This window comes from Drosophila mauritiana, chromosome 3L (assembly GCF_004382145.1).
Source record: "Drosophila mauritiana strain mau12 chromosome 3L, ASM438214v1, whole genome shotgun sequence".
NCBI lineage: Eukaryota > Metazoa > Arthropoda > Insecta > Diptera > Drosophilidae > Drosophila > Drosophila mauritiana.
In genome coordinates, this window is record NC_046669.1 from 793235 (window position 1) to 814121 (window position 20887).

Consider the following 20887-nt stretch of genomic DNA (forward strand, 5'->3'; position numbering starts at 1 on the left):
GATGAGGATGCCGTTCTGGGATTAATCACAGGCGATAAACAGGATTCTAATTGGGGTTTCAATTTCCACTAGCTTCAAGCCTAATTGAAAAATATGTTGCCATCTTACTGTTGCTTCAATAACCAAAGTCGTAGACTTCAGAGTTTTAGAGTTGAAATCACAAGTTATTTCATATTGATTACCTGTTCGTTTTGGATGCCCTAAAAACGAAAGTATCTCTTCCGAGTATCTGGCTATGAAAGCTTATGTCAGATTGTGAAAGGTGTAAGGCCTCCAACACCAGCTGCAGGATTATATGACTTTATGGACTCGCATTGCGGCAGCTGGCTGAAATCATTCGCCAAATACGCAGGCCGGCAAAACGAAAAGGCAGACATAGTATATATTTGAAATATCGGTCGAATGGCCTTATAGAGCCAGAGACAGCGCCGCCATATGCCGCTTTATATGGCGGTGGCAGGTCGGATCGGTTCGGATCGGATCGCATCGCGTCGAAACGTGGCCAACTGTTCGCCCAGTGCTGACCATTTTGGCGTCGTTGCTTATTTTTCCTTTTTTGCATTTTCCGCGGCATCTACAGACATTGACAACGCACTTGTCGTCGTTTTGGGCGTGTTTTATGCACTTGTCGCGGCTCGTTGCACTAAACAGTTGCCTCAACATGGCCAACAAGTTTGTTAAATGTCAATTTTGTGTCAAAACGCATTTTGAATGCCCGAATATCGCCGGGCCCGAAATTGTCGAAGAAATCATTTGACACACCGCACGGCTTTCGAGGCCTCCAAATTCACGCTGCCAGTTTAAATTTAAAGCTCATAACGTCGAGAAAAGTGTCCCCAAGAGCACGCCCATTTCGTGGATCGTAAAATATGACACGCTGGTTATATCAAGAAGCCATAAACATGGCTAAATTATTGGGCAACACTAGGTGGACTATAACAAACAACTTAAGAGAACATAAGCAGATTTTCATTTTTCCCAGGGGACTTGGAACTTGACGTACGCTCTAAGACTTACACACTGAATTTACTCATATACTTATTAAGTTAATTAGTTAATTAAAAAATAATTTTTTACATTTCCCAGATATTAAATATTCAACGTACCCATTCAGGTGAGTGTATGAACAACAGTTTCGCCTGCCCCAAAATAGAGGACAACACACAATTTAACCCGTTGGCATCATTAGCAGCTCGTCGAAAAAGCCCCCGCCCACACCCCGCCCCTCGGGGGGAAGAGGAAGCAGAGTGACATGTGGGTACCATTCGGGCAACCCCGATCTTCCAGAAATAGCGTGATAATCGCGGCACGCTCATCTGCCTTCTTTCTGGATCTTGATTTCCACTTCCGATTTAACTGGAAATGCATAAAAATCTTCCCTTTTTTTGGGTGCCGGGCCATGTGTGTGGTTTTCCGCCCCAGCCGCCCCCCTTTTTTCTGAAAATTTCCGCTGTCATGTGTGCCAAATGTGCAGCTGCAAAGGGGAGAAGATATAGAACCAATCGACTGGCTACCTTATGTTTGATTTCATAAATACACGATATTCTCCTCGAATCGGCGGCTGGGAAAAATATGGTAACATGTAACAGATGCGCGCCATATTGCGGCTGCGGATCACGGACTGCTTTTGGACTCCGGACAACGGACTCCGGATCGCAGACTACGACTGCGAGTACGGGTTGCCCACCAATGGCATTGTTTATGAACTGCATCCGCAGTCAATAAAACATATACATTTTGATACTTATTCCTATACAAACAGCCCGACCACGGGCCTTTGATCAATTTTCCCTGGCAGGAGTGGGCTTTTCCGTTTTATTGATTGCGTTAGGTGGAAAATCATTGGGGCGTACGTACTCGAAACTAAAATTCGATTGCCGATTTTATGGATTTGCAGAAAGTCTATAGCCCTGAAAATTGCCGTATAATTTAAAAAATAAAATGGTTCGAAATATTTTAAGATATATTTACATTTGTAATTTTCAAAAACTTTTCATTAAAACTTACCTTTGTAGCTCATTGTTTCTGTTGTTAAAGAGAATATGTGGATTTTCACTTTTTGAACACATTAAAATAAAAAAAAAAAAAATAACACTTTACAATGGGACATTTTCCTCTAATTTGAATTTTCACTTTTATTTGAACACAATCAATTTTTATAAAATTTAAATACCACCCAAAAAAAACGACACTGAAAAAAAATTAATAAATTTTAATTTGCCGCAAATCATAAACACTATTTGCGGCGAATTTAACATCATTGCCATCACTCTTTCCATTAACCACGGCGAAGTATAACCACTTCGACATTAAGGCACGGCGAAGTAGTAGCACGGCGAAATTAATCACGGCGAAGTCTTCGCATCGGGAACACACACACACCGAAGAAAACGCGCGTCACACAAGTAAATGCTTGAATTAAAAACCATAAATTGCAATTATTCACTGCATTTCGAATTCGCACATTATCAATAATATTCTAATGAACCGAAAATACGTTCATTTTAAGCAGAAAACTCCCTTTTCGATGTCTCTTTAGCATAAAATTAGCACTGCAACTGTTTGAAGCTCACACACACACACACACACACACGTGTGCACCGAAACGCGTTGTTTTACTTCTTGCAGGTGCTTTAATTACGCAAAATCAAAAGAGAAATGTCGTAGGTAATGATAATATTAGTATTAACACAAGTATTAACTTTTACCGAACGCTTATAGCTTAATAAAACTAATTAGAACACGTGCATCGAAAACGCGACCGTCAGAGAAATGCGCACCTGTGAAATGACAAATGGCGTCGAGCTTGGAAAAGAAGGAATAAGCGAGGATCTAACGGAGCTTTGCTCTCTTTTGCTCTGATCATGGAAACTACTGGAATTGAGGGGAGTATACAAACTCTCTCTGGAACGGAAAATTCCCGAAATTTACATACTTGCATACATTCATTACAATATCATTCTTATGTGTTATAAAATAGCATAGAGTGATTTTATTATAAAACAAAATGAAATAATATCGCAAAATCACATAAAATACACATTTAAATACATTGCTGATTTAAAAGCCAGCAATTTGACGGTCCCATTTTGGAATCCGCCCAATCCGTTGCTTCAAATCGTTAACCATTACCACTAATAGCTTTTCAACTGCCTGTGACCCTTGGGATTTCACGATCTGCATCCGATGCAAATCCCCAAGCATGCCAAATCGATCCCCTGATGGGCCGAAAGACTGCCAATCAGAGGTCCCAGGCCGCAAGACCCCATTTCCCGATCCCGATCCCAAAACCACGAGCCCGGCGCTTCAGGTTCAAAGAGAAAGACTCGGGTTCAAAAGAACCAGCGAAGCGAACTTAGCTCGAGTTAACCAAGACGAACCGAGAGACAGGGCCAAATACAATTCGATGGTCAGGGCAAAACCTTCGAACTTTAACTAAACCGAAAGGGAATCTTAGTAATGACTTTAATATGTAGAAATGTGTGGTTTCCAGATCATTAAATATATTAAAAGTAGATACTTAAATATTGAGCTTCACTATTTGTTTCCCAAAATCAAATGTTTTCCGTACATACTAATATTCTTTTTTACAATGAAAGGTAGTGAGATTTCTCTCAGTGTAGCGATCCTTGGCTCGAAAATTGCGTGAAGCGGCGCATTATGTTTATGGCCTTTGTTTGCTCTGCGATTGTGGAGGCGTTCAAGGGGTCAGGGGGAGTGGCAGCTGTTCTGACCTTGTTGAAACATCAAAACCATATTATCGGTATGCCGACTGTTTCGCTGCTTTTGGCCGCCTGGCGATCTTCAATTTCGTCTTCTGCTTTTGAAAAATTGCACAAGTTAAAAACCATTTCATTGCATTTACAGGGTTTCACTTGCCTCCATCGGCGGTTGCGGTCCGCTGCCACTCGATTTGTTGTTGCGTCTCGGCGGCAGCATTGTGTAATTTATATGAGCCGGGCCAAAACGAAGGCGTTCGTTCGGCTGCACTCGGAGAAATATCCCCCCAACATAACAAAAACAAAGCCACTTGAACTGATCAGTAGGTGCATATTGTTTATATATTTCATATAAATTCTCTTACTAAGATCTGTTCTTTTCCCTTTATAAAATTACAACAATTCACCTGCAAGATCTTTTTCACAATTTTCACTTTTGGTTAGCAAAATAAACTTGGCTAATTACTCATTCGTAGCTCTGGGCAACGAAAGTGGACTTCGAGTCTCTGGATTTCTTTTCTGCGAGTGTGCCGCACTGGCCATTGCCGCGGACGACTACGTGACCTCCAATTTGGGATCAGTTTCATGTGCGTTAAAGTGCACATGCTGCCCCTCCCTCTCCCCCTCACCCTGCCGGCGATTCGGTGTGGTCCGCCTTTGATGTAGCCAGCAGTGCCGCCTTCTACAGTGGGACACCCGAGCCGAGAAAGAAACCAGGTCCAAGTCCAACGAGCGGGCCAAAACACTCGCCCGAAAGTGTATTCATATGCTAATTTGGCTCAGCGCTAACACACAGAATATGGACACTTGTCGCGTTTTCTGACTTGTGGCTTTTGCAGAGGGGCTGCGACAAATATCCAATTAAAATTGCTCAGCGCTGCGACAAATATTGACTTGCGGCTTTTCGGCTCTTTCATGTGGATGCCACTCCCTTCGGCTGGCGAAGAGGGGCAAGCTGGAGTGGGGAACCGGATGATTACTTTCATATGGAAATCGAGTGACAGGCGGTGCCTATATCAGGGTACCTACTATATTTTTAAAGAATATATTCCACTCGCATAACTTATACTGAGTACTGAGCACTGATTTGATATAGTTAATAATCTAGTTAATCTAATAGTCTAATAGTCCCACTTCCTGCTGGCCATACAAGCCACGTTAATGACTCACAGCCTCGGCAATCTCGACTTTTCTCCCATGTTGCGTACACTTTTAGCCATAAAGAAAACACAGTCGAAAATGTCTGTGCCCGCGTACAACTCTTTCAACCGCCGCTCGGAGGTCCGCTAATTAAGTGTGGAATGTTACAGCAATCAGTTGGGTCTATTCAGGCGGCGGGGTCACGTTGGCCACCCTCCCCCCTCACCAAATCACTCGAGGTGGCCACAAATGGTCATTGAATGTGAGGGTCTTAATGAGGCCCCCCAAGCCAAGCAGTTACATTATATAAAAAAGGCAACAAAAGCTATCAACACACATGTGCGTGGACCATGGACCACGTTGCGGGTGCGTAGCTCCAAAAAAACGTGTGACAGTGAAGCTTGCCCAAAGCGGACATAAATGGTAATGCAAGTATCGATCAAGTGAGCCTCCATGGAAGCTAATTAGCTGAAGAGTCACCGTGTGACCTTGTTATTCCTTGAGAAGCCCATCTTAGCGAGGCTCCACTGTATTATAGCGGACTTGGACTCGGCCCAGCTGAGTGTGATTATCGTGGCCATTGTTGCCCTCCGGTTTAATGTGATCTCATGTTGATTGATTGAGCACACCTGTGTGAAAGACGAGCAAAGTTCGCTCGCCTTTGTTTCACTGCCCAAAAATCCGATCTTGATGGATTGGATTGGATTGAAGTGGACTGGACTGGAGTGGAGTGGAGGAGAAAGCTTGGGGCTTCCAGCACGAAGCTTTCATCTGGGCCTTTGTGTTATGCAATTGTTAACATAGAAACCGAAAAACAAAAAAAGGGGCAGCAATAATTATTGGGGGCCAAAGCCAAACAAAAGCGTTCCTCCGCGCTTCGCTGACTTTTTGACGGACAGTTGCCGCAGTTGCTCTTCACGAGAATGGATGGATGGCTGTTGTAGTAACTATCGCAACTGGCGGACATTGTGGAGCTGCATGGGTGGCTCGCCTTTGTTGCTGCGCCCTGCAATTTGTATGAATTTCAAATTTCTTCAGCATTGAATATGAAAAAACCCCAGTGAAAACAGCCGCTCGGCCGACGCAGTCAAGCAGTTTGAATGAATAATTTCCGCAGTTGCCAGTCGCGTCTTCCGCTGGGCCCCGTCTACAAAGATTCTGCCAGCACTGAAAAAAAAGCACAAATAGTTTAAATTCATATAAGAAATCAAATCAGCTGACTTTCTATCTATAATGTTGCATGCAACTGGGTGCTTGCTCATAACTAAAACACACAAGCATTATTTTCTCCCCATTCCCTACCGACTTTTCTCCAAGTGCACAGCTGCGGCTGTTTATCATTGTTGCGTTCTCTGCGCCAAATGAAAATGAACACGTGCGTCCGGTTGCTGCGGCTCAGCTGCTGCTGATGAAAATAAATACAAGTAAGTATGTGGATACCGTGCCGCATTCAGTGGCACCCACTGGCACCCAGTGCCACCAGTGGCAGCGGCAGAAGCTCCGCAGCCATCCAACAAATTTCACTTCATTGATGGGCACTGCACTTGAATTGCCGGGGCATCGCAATCGCGGCGGCCACCTAAGCAAACACAGCCGATTCGCCACGCTTGGCCGCACAACGAGGCGTATGCGTGATTTGGCATTAGCATTAACATGGGCAACAGCTGTTCGCTCCAAGCCAAAGATCACACAACTTGCTCCACCTGGATTTCAGTTCAGCCCCACTGCAGTTCGCCTTGTGTTCGCCGTTCAAGTTAGCAACTTAGATGCTAAGTGGGCGAAAATGCGTGGAGATGACATTCGCAGTGCACTGAAAGAAAAGAGGAAATCTGAAAAATTCCTCTAAATTAATTTCAGCATATATTTGCATTGGAAACGCGGTGCAGCCAAGTGTGCAGTTTCAGCACGGCGGAGTTTCCTTCCGAAGCAACAATGATTAAGCCTCGACATCTGTAGGAAGTGGCTACTGTATGTATATCACACATACTCGTGGCTGGGGATTCGTGGGTACAGTGCTCATATGTACACATATCCAACAGCCCCATGTTGATTGCTCAGCGGAGCTTATCTGGAGCGAAATGACCCCAAAAATGCGATGGCAAGCGGCAGCAAGGAGTGAATTCGTCACGGATTCGACCCTGAATTTAATGGTTCACAGATGGCCGTTTGTCGTGGTCAAATGATTTGCAAATTACATTTAATTCATTTGAGTTGGGTTTGATTTTTATTTTTATGATGAAAACTAAGGAAATCATAAGTTCAAATAAAGTAAAAGCAAACTAAAACACAGTTCCCCGAAATATTTGAAATCACATGGCGCAGCTCGCAAATAGAGCACTCACAATCAAAAATTGCACAATTCAGGAATTTTGGGAAAGGCAATTCCAAAACGGAAAACCAACTGGCCGCACATGCTGCTCAGCTGTTTGCAATTACTTTTTGGAAGTAGCGGCGACCGCGACGCCAGAGATACAAATCAAAGACATTGCCACAGTTGCGTAACCGCCGACACAACCCCATCCAGCCATGGGAGATCTTCGCCTCTGGAACTGAGAACGAGCGCCTCAGGTGGCAGGAAAGCGAGGATGGACTGCGAATGGGGCTGCCTCGCGCCGGAACTAAGCGACTTCCGCTCCACTCGAACAGCCGTTCACCTTCTGGTGATTTCATGCAGCCATGCACTCAGAAAAAACTCTGCTCGGAAGTGGGGATTGTGAATCAAAGATAATATATGATGAATATATATATCATAATATATGATGAATATGATATGATTTCATGCACTGAAGAAAGCCAATGTTCTGAATTAAAACTAGAAGATCTTATTTCTTATGAATATTATAGTATATAGTAGTATTTTTTTTCTCAGTGCCCAAGTGTGCGATCCCCATGCTCCAGATTGACAAACAACACGTGTGACTGATGGAGTGAGCGAGTGAGTGAGTGACTGGCTGGGCAAGTGAGTGAATGAGTGAGTGAATGAACGGATGGATGGACGACTAGCTGCTGGTCGGGGGATTGGGTGAAGTGCGCAGCGAGTGTGGGGCAATGGCAATCAATGTAATGTTTATGCCGACGCTGGGGCCCGGGCTCCCAAAGATCTGGGGACGGTGGACAGAGACTCAGATTCAGATTCAGGACCACAAATTGCTTTCAATTATGTTGCTTGCGACTGTGCTCCCGTTTTTATGCCTCATTGTTGACGTGTCTCCGTTGGCAAGTTTTTACCCTCCTCCATTAACCAGCCAGCGGTTCCATCGCTCCCATCGCTTCCATCCGGGCCATGTTTCGTGTTCTATGCTGATGATCTCCGTGTGCCACTGATCAAGTTGCCTTGGGTATTTATCTTGCGACTGTGGCAACTGCACTCTCGACAGCACCATTATTGTCCCCATCATCGCAGTACGATGGCACTGAAAGTGCTCACAAGTAACCTAGTTTTCAACTTTTTGGAATCGAAAGGGTTGAGGAATTTCATCTCAATTAAGCCAATCTTTGTGGTTTTGTTGGAAATGTTACAGATTTATCAATTTTGCGCTGCATAAGTGATACTCATCCCATCCACAGTGCCACACTTTTTGCCCACTTCGCTTTTATGACTTTGATTTTAAGCATCGGTTTCAGCATTAAAATGTTCCATTATAAGACCACCGCCCCGATGATCCTCGCCAGAACCGCAGCAAATTACTTGCGGAAGTGCGCCACGCCCACTAAAGTGCCCGTTTGACTCATCGGGAAGATGGAACGGGGTTCTGGAGCTGGAGTTGGGTGACCATGTGGGATTTTGCGATTGAGTTACTCGGCGCAGCGTCATCATCATTATCATTATCGTCCTCGCAGTGATCCGCTCTCGGGGATCGGATGGGGATCGGTTGGCGATCCCTCAGCTGCGTGCAAATGTGTGCTTTTAAAAACAAACTAAAGTGAAAATTATGTCAAACCTGTTGACCAGCCGGTCGTCGTTGGGATCTCGTTGTGTCCATCTGCATCTGGATGGGATTCTGAGTGCAAATCTCCTTTCAGCATTCAACTGGAATTGAGTAATTTGTTGCAGAGACAATTAGATGCAACAGATTGTTGACTAAGTGACTGGAACGTTTACAGTTGAGTTCGCCGGTGAAAGGAAGTCGAGCAGTCCGATCCCATGAAGATCTGTTTTGGCCCGGGGGCGAGCAGTTGGACGAGCCGCTGACAGGTTGGCCAAAGAACATACACTGAACGAAATTCTCGATCGCATTAGGAACAAGGAAGCATATAAAGAGAGCATGTAGGGGAATTTCTCCCAGTGCTGCTGGCTGCTGGAGAGAGTTCATTGGAGTTCAACAGCGGCTGAAATGAAGATGCCACCGCAACGAGGAGCCAGCGATTGGTCCCTCCTCGTAGCATTTCATAATTTTCAGCCAATTATGCGAAATTGCCAGCGTCTGCGGGGCTGGCTAGCTGAAAAGCAAACAGACCTTGGGCCGAGTTAATGACATTGAATGGGGTCAGCTCCCAAGAACCACAAAATAAAAGCCGCAAGAGCAGCGACGAACGACGAACGACGAGCTTGAATCATGGCGAAAGATTGCTGACAGCAATCAGTGGTGGACTTGGGGCTCTGCCGCATGTGAGTGTCACTCTGCCCCTTCGCCAACCCCACCCATTCCCCCTCCCTTTCTGCAATCAGCAGTTTGTGTGATGCAGATCCAACCATATACACTACTGGGAAGCATAGTAGTTTGGGGGCCAAGTAAATGCAGTCATTAGCCAAAATGTTCTCAAGCCGTAAAGATCATTTTGATATATAGCACATATCTTGGGAATAGCAGTGGCTTATCATAGTAATTGAACTTTAATTTAAAGCTCGAACAGACCGCTATTGAAATTACCTGTGATCCACTTACCTCTATCGCCGCACTGGCCATCTTTCACCTACTTTTGCCCCGCTGATCGCAGATAGCGGCTAATTCCGATATTGGATATATTGGATATACCCGCCGCGGGTTAGAGATCGCGATCGGAGCCGCTGCCCATCGCCATCTCTCCCAACACGTGCACATCAAACTCGACGCTTTATAATTGGTTTGTCGAGCTGCCAGCAGTCGGAGTCTTAGCCTCGGATTCAGTCAGCCAAGCCCGGCTCACATGTGCAAGGCCAGGAGAAGAAAAGCCGGTCGAAGACAGGCACTGGGAGAAATTAGGAGCTAAATGTTACATTCATTTTGACATTTAGTAGTGCTTAAATAATCACACAAATCACGTTGATCTATTGAAGTTTGGTAAGATCGCTCGGCAACGTCTCTTTCTGAAGAATTCAAGTAGATTTGATTTGATTCTCCATATGACTTATGGCTACTAGCTTTCTCCCATTTTTCCGCGTGTGTCCAAAGCAAACGTCAGCAGCTATGCTAAGTGAATTAAAATAATGCTGCCGCTGCTGCATTTCACCGACGACGACGACGATGATGGTGATGATGTTGTTGGCGATGCTGATGAGGCCGGCTCTCCCAGGAACTCCCCTTCGGGAGGCAGCCACTCTGATGATTCTATTTATTACACGGCAGGCAATTTGCAATTTTCCGCTGCGTTTTAATTATTTGCCATGTCCGTTAGTTTTAATAAAGTTGCTAACTGTGAAAAGACGTGACTAGCGAATGGCCATTTAATTCGCACTCGCACACAGCGAAAGTGTCGGTCTAGCTGGCCACCAGTCTGCTCTATCCACGAGGCCATCCAGACTCCGGGTCCAGACGGGCAGACTTCTGATTAAAATCTCGGCGTGTCCGGCAGGATTTCGCAGAAAATTCTTACACGCAAGCGGCGGACAGCTGAAAAGTTGCTGCGTTAACACCCATCGCCTCCAAAGTCCGCCGATGATCGTGGGGCATTTCGTGCGAAATTTTATCACGCAAGGCATTCGAGTTGATAAGCATCTGCGGAGCGGGAGCCCTGCGCATGTGGACTCGGAATCCGAATCCGAATCCGCGATCTGGCCAACAGATTGCGATCCCAAGCTCTGATATCGCGATCCGAACTCACGCCCGACAACAAAGGATCAGTGATGATATGGCCTAAAACCGCTAGCTACTTCTCCAACTTGAAATAAGTAAATCTGAATCTATAAATTTAACTAAAAATATTTATGAAATTCATACTTCTCAGTTCTTGTTGCAGAAACTATTGGAGATTAGGTTATTAAATAAAGTTTAGATTTAGCTAATACTGCACTTAGTCAGCCTGCCAACACTGTGAACTTCGCAGACTGGGGACCTGGCCTTTGTCTTATCTCAAGCTGGGCATCTGCTCATCTCCGCGAAGCCCCCCATTCCATTCCCCCCAGAAGAAATGGCAACTGCTGCAAGGCGCCGCAGAAGGGGCGTGGCAGGTGTTGCAAGGCTGGCCGTCCCTCCCCCCTCCCTTTGTCCAGGGGTGCCAAGTGTTTGCGCCAAGCGCTGATTGTCCTTATCGAAGGCACAGATCGCCTGGCCAGAGGAAGCGAACAGGAAAGGCGGCGCGGATCGCATGCGTAGATGCTGCCTAGAGATTGGCGATTGCAGACTGCACTTGCGTGCCAGTCGGGCAAAAAGAGGCTAGCCGAGAAAAACCAGTGCCAAGTGATGAATGTCCGTGTTATGCGATCTAATGATCTAGAAATGAAGTTAATAAATCGTTTAGCCAGATGGCCACAGCTCCTTTCCAGATCGCAAACAAGGCTGCTTCTGTGGATTTTCAGGAACCAGACGTCAGAGATGTTCGATTTAAACAAACTAAAAAGAGGAATATATATAAAATTGGATATACGTATCCAATCAGTCCATATATGGATACTATACGCATATAGAAACTATATACTTTGGATCAACAAATTGATTTACTGAAACCAATTTACAGGGAAGTATACTTTTAAAAACCTTATAATTCTACATTCTACTTCGATTTTCTTAACGGGGTGATCCAGCCCAATGCTTCTCCAAATCGAGACTTGGCTAGTTAAAGTCCAAGTGGCCATTACTGGCCCCACTTGCCCCGTTTGCGAGCAGCAAGTGATCGACCACCGGGCCGACAGACAATTTGCATAACTACCGTGCTTATGCCGCAAACATAACAAATTACAACGATTTTGCGTATGTACATACCGGGCGGATGGATGGAAAGCGAGGCGTTTAGCAAATATCTGCCGTCCCATAACGGGACTCTCCGTGCCGGGAAAATGAAGAGCAGTGCAAACAAGGCCGAGATGCAATGGCCAAGACACATGGTAATGGCCATAATCAGGCCGCAACAAGACAGGCAAACTTCAAGTGGAATTATGCAAAGCGTGTCGTCGTCTCCGCCAGAACCACACCACAAATCACCTCGCATTCTTCGTTTTCAGTTACTTTTATTTAAGTTAAAAATTGCTTAAGATTAGAGGTTTATATTTAGGCTGTGCAATTTGTCGAGTTTGCACTTATATGCTAGTTTAAATATGCGGCAGTCGATTAGTGGTTGATCGGTGACTTAATGTGCAGTTAGTAGAGATGTACGATCTGCAAAGGAAAACGTTAATTAGTTTCAATTCAAAGCGCACTGTTTGTTTAATCACTTACCTAGTATATAATTTAGTTAGAATTAAGCGCCACATACCCCAACGAAAGAAGATCTGCAAGTGAAGAAAGGAAATTAGTTATGAATTTACCACGATTAACATTCTAAACACAGTGAAATTTAGCATAAGCTCAGTTACTAATTTACAATCAAATCATTTCATTAGTCTAACATATGTAAAATAACATCATTGAGCTTATTTAAATTTTAGTGGTTTAAAGATGTATTACTTACCTCGAAAGTGTTCCTAATGTAATGGTCTAATGGTCATTGGAATTGTCCGATGAAACTGCAAAGAAAGCATAAATTTACTAATCGATCCAGTACTTAATATACACAGGTATTCTATATTCCAATTTTAAATTTTAAAAACTTTCTCAGTTACTAATTTACAATCAAATCATTTCATTAGTCTAACATATGTAAAATAACATCATTGTTTAACTCAAAAGAAATGTGAGTTTAATCGTTATAATTTCTTACCTTCAAAACGTTTCAGCTGCAGCGTTTGTTGGTTTTGCCCATGGGAACTGCAATAAAAAGAAGCATACATCATTAATAATATTCCTTTGCTTTTTAATCAATAAACGCTTGAGTTTGTTATCAGAAAAACATAACTTTACACTAATCAAGGCATTTCATAGGTGTCCCAAGGTAAAAATCGAAAATCATCATTGAAAGCAACTATGAATAGAAATCAACATACCTAGTTAAAAAAGAAGTTTCCATGATATTGAAGTGCTCCTTTGCTGGTATCTGCAAAAAGTGAACAATTGTTAGTTTTCTGTTCAATAAGCTTAAAAGACTAAATTCATCAAAGGATTTATCAGGTATTGAAGTTTACGCTAATCAAGGCATTTCATAGGTGTCCCAAGGTAAAATAGCTATGTCATCACAAAAACTCAACTTATGTCCCATAGACATATAGATTCCAACTCACCTTAGAAGGCGTATCGCGTGCGAATGTCCTCCAGTTTCTTGCAGATCTGGTTGGGAGTGCGGAACATGTCGCCAGCGATGCTCTTCTGCTTGGCTGCCTCGATGGACAGGTACTGCTCGCAGAGATCGCCGTCCAGTACGTTCTTGACCGGATAATACGAGCTCCTGTAGCTGAGATGGTCGCGTCCACAGAGCGGAGGATTCTCATTGCGCATGTGCATCTCCAGATGCTGGAAGAAGTCGTAGTCCTCGCGACTGGTGAACGGAACGAAGGCTCCAACAGTGCCACTTAGCGTGGCGTATATGAGCGCTTCCGATCCTCCAGGAATTAGCGTTGCCTTCTGCAGCGACATGATGATCTCGCCCACATGGAAGGAGCAAATGTTCTCAGACTTCTGCGAAGCACCTGACAGCAGGCCACGATCCCACAGAGACTTGGTGCCCGTTGGATCCTCGTCCACATCGTCCGTTACGGAGTGGGGCAATCGCTGAATGCTCAGGTTGCCAAACTTATCGGCGATGGCTATGGTATCGTAGTCCAGCAAGGTGGTGGCCGTGACCCAACGGGGATGTGTGTCATCGGCAAATATAATCAGCTGGTTCTCCGCGCGACGATAGCGTATGAAAAATACTGATTCCTGAACATCGGACACGTAAACACGATGGCCCATGGCTTGGATATTGACAATCTGATAGGGAATGTGCTTGTTCTCGCACTTGCGCAACATTTTCTTCTTGCCGAAGTCGTAGATTCGCAACATTCGACCGCAGCCAGCTAGTAGACGACCCTGGAAGCCACAAAGGGCTCCAGGAATCTCGTCAATGTCCGTGCGGTGCATGAATTCCAGACTGGAGCAGGTAGGGTCTATTTTGTAGATATCTATGCAGCCGCCTTGCGAAATCCTGGGATTCAGCTGCAGATCCTTGGCGATTCCCACGGCCAGGTAGTACCGGCCATCAGCCGCTATGGAGAACTTCAGCATGGCCATCGACATAATGGCCTCGTTTTGGGTGAGCGGCACACTGAACATCGTCTGACCATGCATGGCGTCCAGGCAACGAATCTGCGAGGCCCAAAGACCCAGTCCTGCTTTGGGCGACGAAAACACGTCCTCGGGAAGGACTTCGTTGATGAAAGCATTGGCCATTTCGCGGGCCAACTCCCTCTCCTCATCGCCAGCTGCACTGCGCATCTCCTCCGCCATTTGCTCCTTCCGGGCACTCTTCGTATCCTCTGTGTAGGCGTTGTGATCGGTTTCGGCAATCAGCATGCGGCCCGTGTCCGGATGGATGACGAATGTACGGGGAGTGTACTGCAAGGGGAACGCCACTTGATTGAACACGGCTCCCAGTTTCTCCAGGGCCAAGATTCTCAAGGTGTTGGTGGATATAGCCACGATACCTTCGCTGCACTGCTCGCTTGAGAAGCCAGAAGCATACTCCAGGGTTTCATAGGACAGGGGCGTCAAATGGAATCGATTTTGATGGTAGTACGACAGCCAGGTTCGACTGGACATGGCCAGCACCGCTTCGGATCCCTGCATCTTGATCCGGAAGAGCTTTACGGGTCGGGAACCCAAATATCTCGTTCGGGTGTCTGCCAAATCTCCGGAAACAGGATCGAGCACAGTTCTCAGCAGGACACCGTTGCTCAAGCCAATGTTTAGGTAAATGGTTCCCTTATTGTTGCCACTGCGCTGAGCGGGAGCATCGTCATCCAAACCTCCCTGAGTCGTGCTCTCGGTGTGACCCATTTCGACCAGGCAAAGGGATTCGGCTGGCGAAGGCAGGGCTTGCATGGAGCAGGGAGTGAGACAGTTGTTGGGATCCAGCGATAGGATGCGCACGGTATTATCCGCCAGGCCGACGGCCAAGAACCAGGATCTCTGTTCGCCCTCCGGAACAGTTCCCAAGGCCATGCACATAATCTCAGCAGGCATCTCGGAACGTTCCGTGTACTCGTTCAACTCTCCAGTCTGCAAGGATAAAATGTATTCATTAGTTCCGCGGTTAAGTAAAGGATAAGGCTCTTGGTGGATTTTGAAGCTCAGCACTGCAGGACACATAGTGTCTCAACATGATTGTTCTTTTCGTGTTTTTGTCATCAGAGCAATAAGTGAACATTTGAGTGTGATATGGTAGAATGCTTACCGGATCCATTTCGAAGTAGACCAACTCCCTGCCCGACAAGGTGATGACCACCTGGCGCTGATTCACTGCGCACTTGGTAATGGACTTCTTGCCCGGAGCCTTCCACTCGTTCACACGCTTGTCGGATCGGATATGTCGAATGCCATCGGGGTACACCTGAACCAGCGCATCGTCGCCCAGGGCGGCACAACAGAGCGTGGGCGTGGTGCCCAGGAAACCGCTGTCCGTGACTTCCTCGACGGTTTCGCCAATGCTCAAAACGAGGGTGGCATTCACGAAGGACACGATGATATAGGCATCAAACTCGTCTAAAAATAGGGGAGCAAAACAATACTTGGAACGTGAGTACTTGAGTTTGAACTGGGTAAGCGGCAAAGATTTGCGTATCACACAAGACATTGAATAATCAGTTTATCAAGTTGTAATCAATGGATAATTCAGTTGAAACACGGTTGACAAATATCGCATCATGTTCAATGTCCGACGGGCTTAAATATAGTTTGCTTTGTTCTGTTTTCATTGGTATAGTAGTAGTGGTAGTATCTGTTTGACTTATGAGCTGCAGTAAATGTTGCCTTACCTATCGCTTCACAAAAGACAATTTAAATTTACACAAACGAGAGAAATTCTCTTTAATCGCTTGTCTTTTTCGATAGTTCACACATATTGCCGTCTGTGTTTAAGCGCCTGAAATAAGAGAGAACTGGTGGTTGATAACTTGTGGGACTTGTTTGGAATCGTGTGTAAAGCTAGGTGTAATCTATATCTCGATCTGTATCAATGCACCAGTTGAGTTATTAGCCACGTTTCAGTCTTAGTCTAATCTTAGCTTAGGAATCATGATTAACGCCCGCAGACACTCACCATCAGCTCGTTTCTTCACAGTCCAAACCGCATTGGGATTACCAGGCAGCTCGGAAACGGCCATCTCGGACACCTCCAGACCGTGGCGAAGCACCCGCAGAGTGGAACGAGGTCCTCGACCGCAAAGGACGTACAGTTGCGGGGTGTCCTCGTTGGCCAGATCAGCCACCTGAGAGGTGATGATCGGTGCGAAAGAGGGCAGCTCATCCACAAGCACCAGGTTCTTCAGGGCACGTGGCGCAAAGAAGAAGGTTTCACCCTCCTCCAAAGGCATGGCCGAACTGAACTCCGGCTCGTCGTCGTCGTCACCCAGGTGAGCGATTTGATACAGGTAGCTAAAAGTTACACGAATACCTCCAATTAGTACCCATTCATATTCTTCTCAAATGAATGATTTGTAGACACTTACTGGTTGCCAAACTCGCTGGCCACGAACAGGAAACCCGTCTTCAGCACGCACATGGCTGTTGCCGGCGGCACTGTATCGAAGTACTTCAGCTTGATCTCGGAGACCACATCATCGTCCGTTTCCAGGGTGATCTTGAAGATGTCTCCCTGCTCGGTCTGCAGCAGGAAGAAGTACATGCTCTTGGTGCGATGTGTGGCCGAGCAGATGAAGATCATGCCCCTCTCGGGATCATCCAGATCGTTTCTCCTGCGCGGAATGGGACAGCGGATGTCGTGCTGATCGCCGAGATTCTTGTACGTTAGGTAGTTCTCCGAGCAGATCAGCACGCCCGAAGGACCGTCGTTGCCCCCAGGCACGGATACCAAGAAGTTGGCGTGCTCTTCCAAGGGCTCCGAGTATTTGCGAACCACGTGGTTCAAGCCGAGATCCAATTCGTAGAAAGTCAGCGTTTGCTGAGTGCGCTGGGCGGCGTCACCTGGAACAAATGGATGCGACGCTGATTAGTTACAGGACTATAGCAATGTACTATCAAAATGTTCTCAATTGAGATTTGGGAGTGTGGGTCACAAATCAGTGAAGTGTGGCTAGGCAGTTACAGCAACACCAATGGTTCAGTGATCACGATTTATCTGGCACTAAGTACAGTCAGTGTTCGTGGTGTGGATCCACTAAACCTGTGAATTAAAGCGCCTTCTAAGGTCTACACGCCACCTAGTTGATGCTTACCCGATGGATCCATGTCGGCCTCCTCGTAGTCGATCTCCAGGCAGGCGAACATGGGATTATCGAAGCCCACATCCACGCCAACCATGTGGTATGTCAGTGTATTCGATTTGTGGGCCTCCAGTGGTGATGAGATCGTGAGGCGAGCCTGTGTGTCGCGGTTCATGATGTAGGCCAGCTTTTGTTTCTCCACGGCGCCAATCATCACGGCTCTGCCTTTGGGATCGATGGCAAAGTATTGCCCCGGCACAATCCTGCGACATCCCGACTTTCCGAACGTCTCCTGGTGCACTTTTTCGAGAGCATTCTTGGAGGGATTGTACTCGAGGATCACGATGCGTCCCGAGTCGGAACCCACAACTATGTAATCTGCAAAGCAAGGTAACGATATTCGGGGTTAGGGTCATATTGCTAATACTTTCTAATGACTTTAATGCTATTATTTTAACTTTGTAACTCGAAGTTTCAATTCGCCACTCCGTTGAGTTGGTTTATGGCAAATGCGACGTCAAGTCTTTCGGTTTCTCTCGCACTTAGACGCGTTCAAAGGTCTTACTGGGGTCAACTAGCAGGCTGTTGCCTCAATAGGGATTTGTGCGCCTTACATAGATTACATAGAAGCATTACATTGCTCCCAACTAAAGAAAGACTCACCTTTAGTGCCGCCCGTCAGTCGAAAGGCCATCAGGGCGCGAACGCAGCCGAATATCTCCGTGGAGAGCAGGGTGTGCACCTTGCCGGTGTTGGAGTCCGGACGCAGTAGCTCCAGCGACTTGCCACGCGACAGGAGGACCTCCTGCTGCTTGCCGCCGGAGAAGTTGCCGTGGACCGCGTGGGTCACGCCGGTGGCCTTCTGCAGGGTCAGATTGTACAGATACATGGTGGAGCACTACACTCTTTCACTTTTGTCCACGACTGCAAGAGAAGTACAGTTGAGGTTAGGTACAGTTGCCGACAAGGAAAAAAGTCACGTTTTTTTTTTGTGAATTTGTACTACTTTGAAAACCATGGCCACAGTATGGAGAGTCGTGTCGCCTAACGATGCTAGTAAGCAGCATTTAATTCTTAGTTTAGCACGCTTCAAATGCGACCAAAGCACAGACATTTCTGATTTCTGGAGATACTTCGTGCGGAAAGCGCTTAAATAATAGCAGATATCAGTGCTAGCACGTGTATTTGTTTACCTTTGGCCGGTTAACTGGGTGAATTAACACATTTCACCAGCGATGCCTTCGGATTCGAATTTTCCTGATTACTCGGAAATCTTCATTTTCACATCTGCTCCGTTCGCCGACAAAAAGTAAAAGAACTATAAAAGTAAAAATGGTGGTGCATAAAATGTGGCTTGACTTATCGATAGCGCGCGGTCGTCGATCTTACTATCGATAACAGGCCCTGTTCAGACTGAATATAATTTAAATAATACATAGAAAAGGGTCTCATGGGCTAGATATATAAAATAAACTTTTCTGTGCAAAAATGGAAAACTACAAGGATCTGTAAAAAAAATTTACTAAATCAATCGTTTTTTCATTCTTAAATTAAATATATTTTTAGTATGGGCAAAAAAGAAAACAAAACGACGCACAAAATTGGTGCTCATAGGCTGGGATATATTATGCTATTTGACATGAAAAAGTGGAGAGCATCAAAGAGATTAAAAAAATTAAATAGATCAGTCGCCATCTATTTTCTGTCTGTTTATTCGATCTCTACTTGAGTATATTTTTACGTGACATAGGCTTATGCTAGTAAACTAATTAGCAATTAAATTATTACTTATTAAACTAGGTTTGGTGACTATCGATATACCGACTTCAGATTCGCGACATCTCTGGTCAGTCATGGAATTGTCAGTTTTGTAAAACCTGAAATGTCGTTGCCAAAACAGCTGACAGTTGAAAACAAATATTTCGTGATTTTTTTAAATATTTCTAGCGTTTTGATATGGAGGAGCAAGAGGATCGAGAAAAGCTCTACGAAGAAGCCCACAAGAAGGTGAAACTGGGCGAGGAGCTAAAGAAAGCGCTAAAAGACTTTGAAGATCTGCCTGGCGTCAGCAAAGTGCAGCGAAAAATTCAGCAAGAGCTCAAGTTTCTCAATAAGGTTTGTTGCATCTTTTTCACGGTGAAAGCATTGAGTTAATGCATTTTTCTTCAAGGTGATTACTACAAAGTCCGTGAAGGAACACCACATAACCAGCAGTAACTTTGTATACTACGATTTTCTCATTAAAACTCTGCGATTGCAACAAGGAGTAGTCGACATCAACGCCGTATTCCGCCTGGAGTCTAGGGATAGTCCCCTGAGAGTCGACATCGTGGCCAACAATGGACTCAAGTGGGTGAAGGTGATAGCCAGGAACTCGAAGTCCGTCGAGGACGCGGCCAGGGGATGTGTCAGCATCGGAGCACGAAGTGTCATCGACCAGGCGGAGGACTATCTGGAGGCCAGCGAGTTGAGTTTCTGCATGTTCCAGAGGCCGAAGGTAATGACTCCTAGTACCCTAACCTTCACCGCCTTATATACTCCCTTTCAGATAGTATTCTACTTCTCCAACAAAATCGAGGATTCCCTGCATGAAGAGCTCATGGAAATGGGCGTGCAAACTGCTTCCCTGGACTCGCCAGACACCGGCTTGGATATGTACGCCACGACCTCGAATGAACTGAATCTAGATGTGACCACTTTGCTGGCCTACGTGAGTGCGCTGACCAACGGATCCGCCAACTGGGTCTACAAGGAACCCCTGCTCACCGAACAGGCGGAAAGGGAAAGAGCCTCGCCACTGAAACCGCTCCTGGAGAAAATCCTAGACGGAAAAACCTTGGTCTGCTGCCAGCTAGCCTACGAGGCCTTCCAGAGTATTTTGGATATTGTCGGCGGCGAGGGCGAACGAAAGCGAGCCGAGGAACTGATGAAACGGGTCACCGTTTATCCGGATGTGGAAACAATACCCGAAGAATTCTCCCACATACGTTTCACTGCCAACGTAAACGAGCGAAGTCTGAAAATCTTTAGTTTCGGCATGGCCAGGCAAATTTTCACTGTGACTTCGAATAAGGCCTTTGTGAGATCAGCTAAGATGCAGGTATGCATGAATGGATAATGTGATTTTGTCCTGACTTTAATGTCTGTGCTTTACAGGGTATCAATGTGCCTGTGTTTGTACACGCTTCAGTTGCACTTACCGAAGGTAAGCAGGCAACAGGAAGACCGCTTTAAAAGCCAATAAGCGTTAAGACTATTTAAATCAATTTTATGTGATTTTTTCAAAAACTGCTCTACACAAAATTGTTATAATTATTAAATAAAACTCCTTCAAACGCAATTTGAATTCGATTGGTTTTTAAGATTTCAGAACGATACATAC

The 20887-nt window shown here is 45.6% G+C and overlaps 2 protein-coding genes and 4 non-coding genes across 7 annotated transcripts; 1 reads left to right on the forward strand and 5 right to left on the reverse strand.

Annotated features, from left to right (window-relative positions):
- Positions 1-12212: 12212 nt before the first annotated feature.
- On the reverse strand, positions 12213-18826 carry LOC117139604 (splicing factor 3B subunit 3). Of its 2 annotated transcripts, XM_033302038.1 has the most exons (12): positions 18699-18825; positions 18169-18429; positions 17518-17883; positions 16792-17266; positions 16383-16717; positions 15519-15826; positions 13369-15343; positions 13135-13184; positions 12912-12958; positions 12663-12717; positions 12431-12483; positions 12213-12370 (listed from the first exon to the last, which is right to left on the reverse strand). In XM_033302038.1, the coding sequence occupies exons 2-7, from the start codon at positions 18392-18394 to the stop codon at positions 13370-13372; spliced, it is 3684 nt and encodes a 1227-aa protein (XP_033157929.1). In that variant the 5' UTR covers positions 18395-18429; positions 18699-18825; the 3' UTR covers positions 12213-12370; positions 12431-12483; positions 12663-12717; positions 12912-12958; positions 13135-13184; position 13369. The 2 variants fall into 2 exon arrangements, with proteins under 2 accessions (XP_033157929.1, XP_033157930.1); XM_033302039.1 differs by lacking the exons at positions 12213-12370; positions 12431-12483; positions 12663-12717; ... (1 more) ...; positions 13135-13184; positions 13369-15343 and adding an exon at positions 16099-16205 and having other exon boundaries at positions 15735-15826; positions 18699-18826.
- Positions 12554-12628, reverse strand: LOC117142145. The gene has a single exon (XR_004459538.1). It is a non-coding gene; the product is annotated as a small nucleolar RNA Me28S-Cm788 (small nucleolar RNA).
- Positions 12800-12873, reverse strand: LOC117142146. The gene has a single exon (XR_004459539.1). It is a non-coding gene; the product is annotated as a small nucleolar RNA Me28S-Cm788 (small nucleolar RNA).
- On the reverse strand, positions 13027-13112 carry LOC117142132. Its single transcript, XR_004459525.1, has one exon. It is a non-coding gene; the product is annotated as a small nucleolar RNA Me28S-Gm3113 (small nucleolar RNA).
- Positions 13250-13331, reverse strand: LOC117142157. Its single transcript, XR_004459549.1, has one exon. It is a non-coding gene; the product is annotated as a small nucleolar RNA Me28S-Gm3113 (small nucleolar RNA).
- A 545-nt stretch (positions 18827-19371) lies between the features above and the next one.
- LOC117141312 (UPF0415 protein C7orf25) lies at positions 19372-20851 on the forward strand. Its single transcript, XM_033304698.1, has 4 exons — positions 19372-19620; positions 19676-20002; positions 20054-20605; positions 20662-20851. The coding sequence occupies exons 1-4, from the start codon at positions 19462-19464 to the stop codon at positions 20737-20739; spliced, it is 1116 nt and encodes a 371-aa protein (XP_033160589.1). The 5' UTR covers positions 19372-19461; the 3' UTR covers positions 20740-20851.
- The last annotated feature ends 36 nt before the right edge of the window (positions 20852-20887 follow it).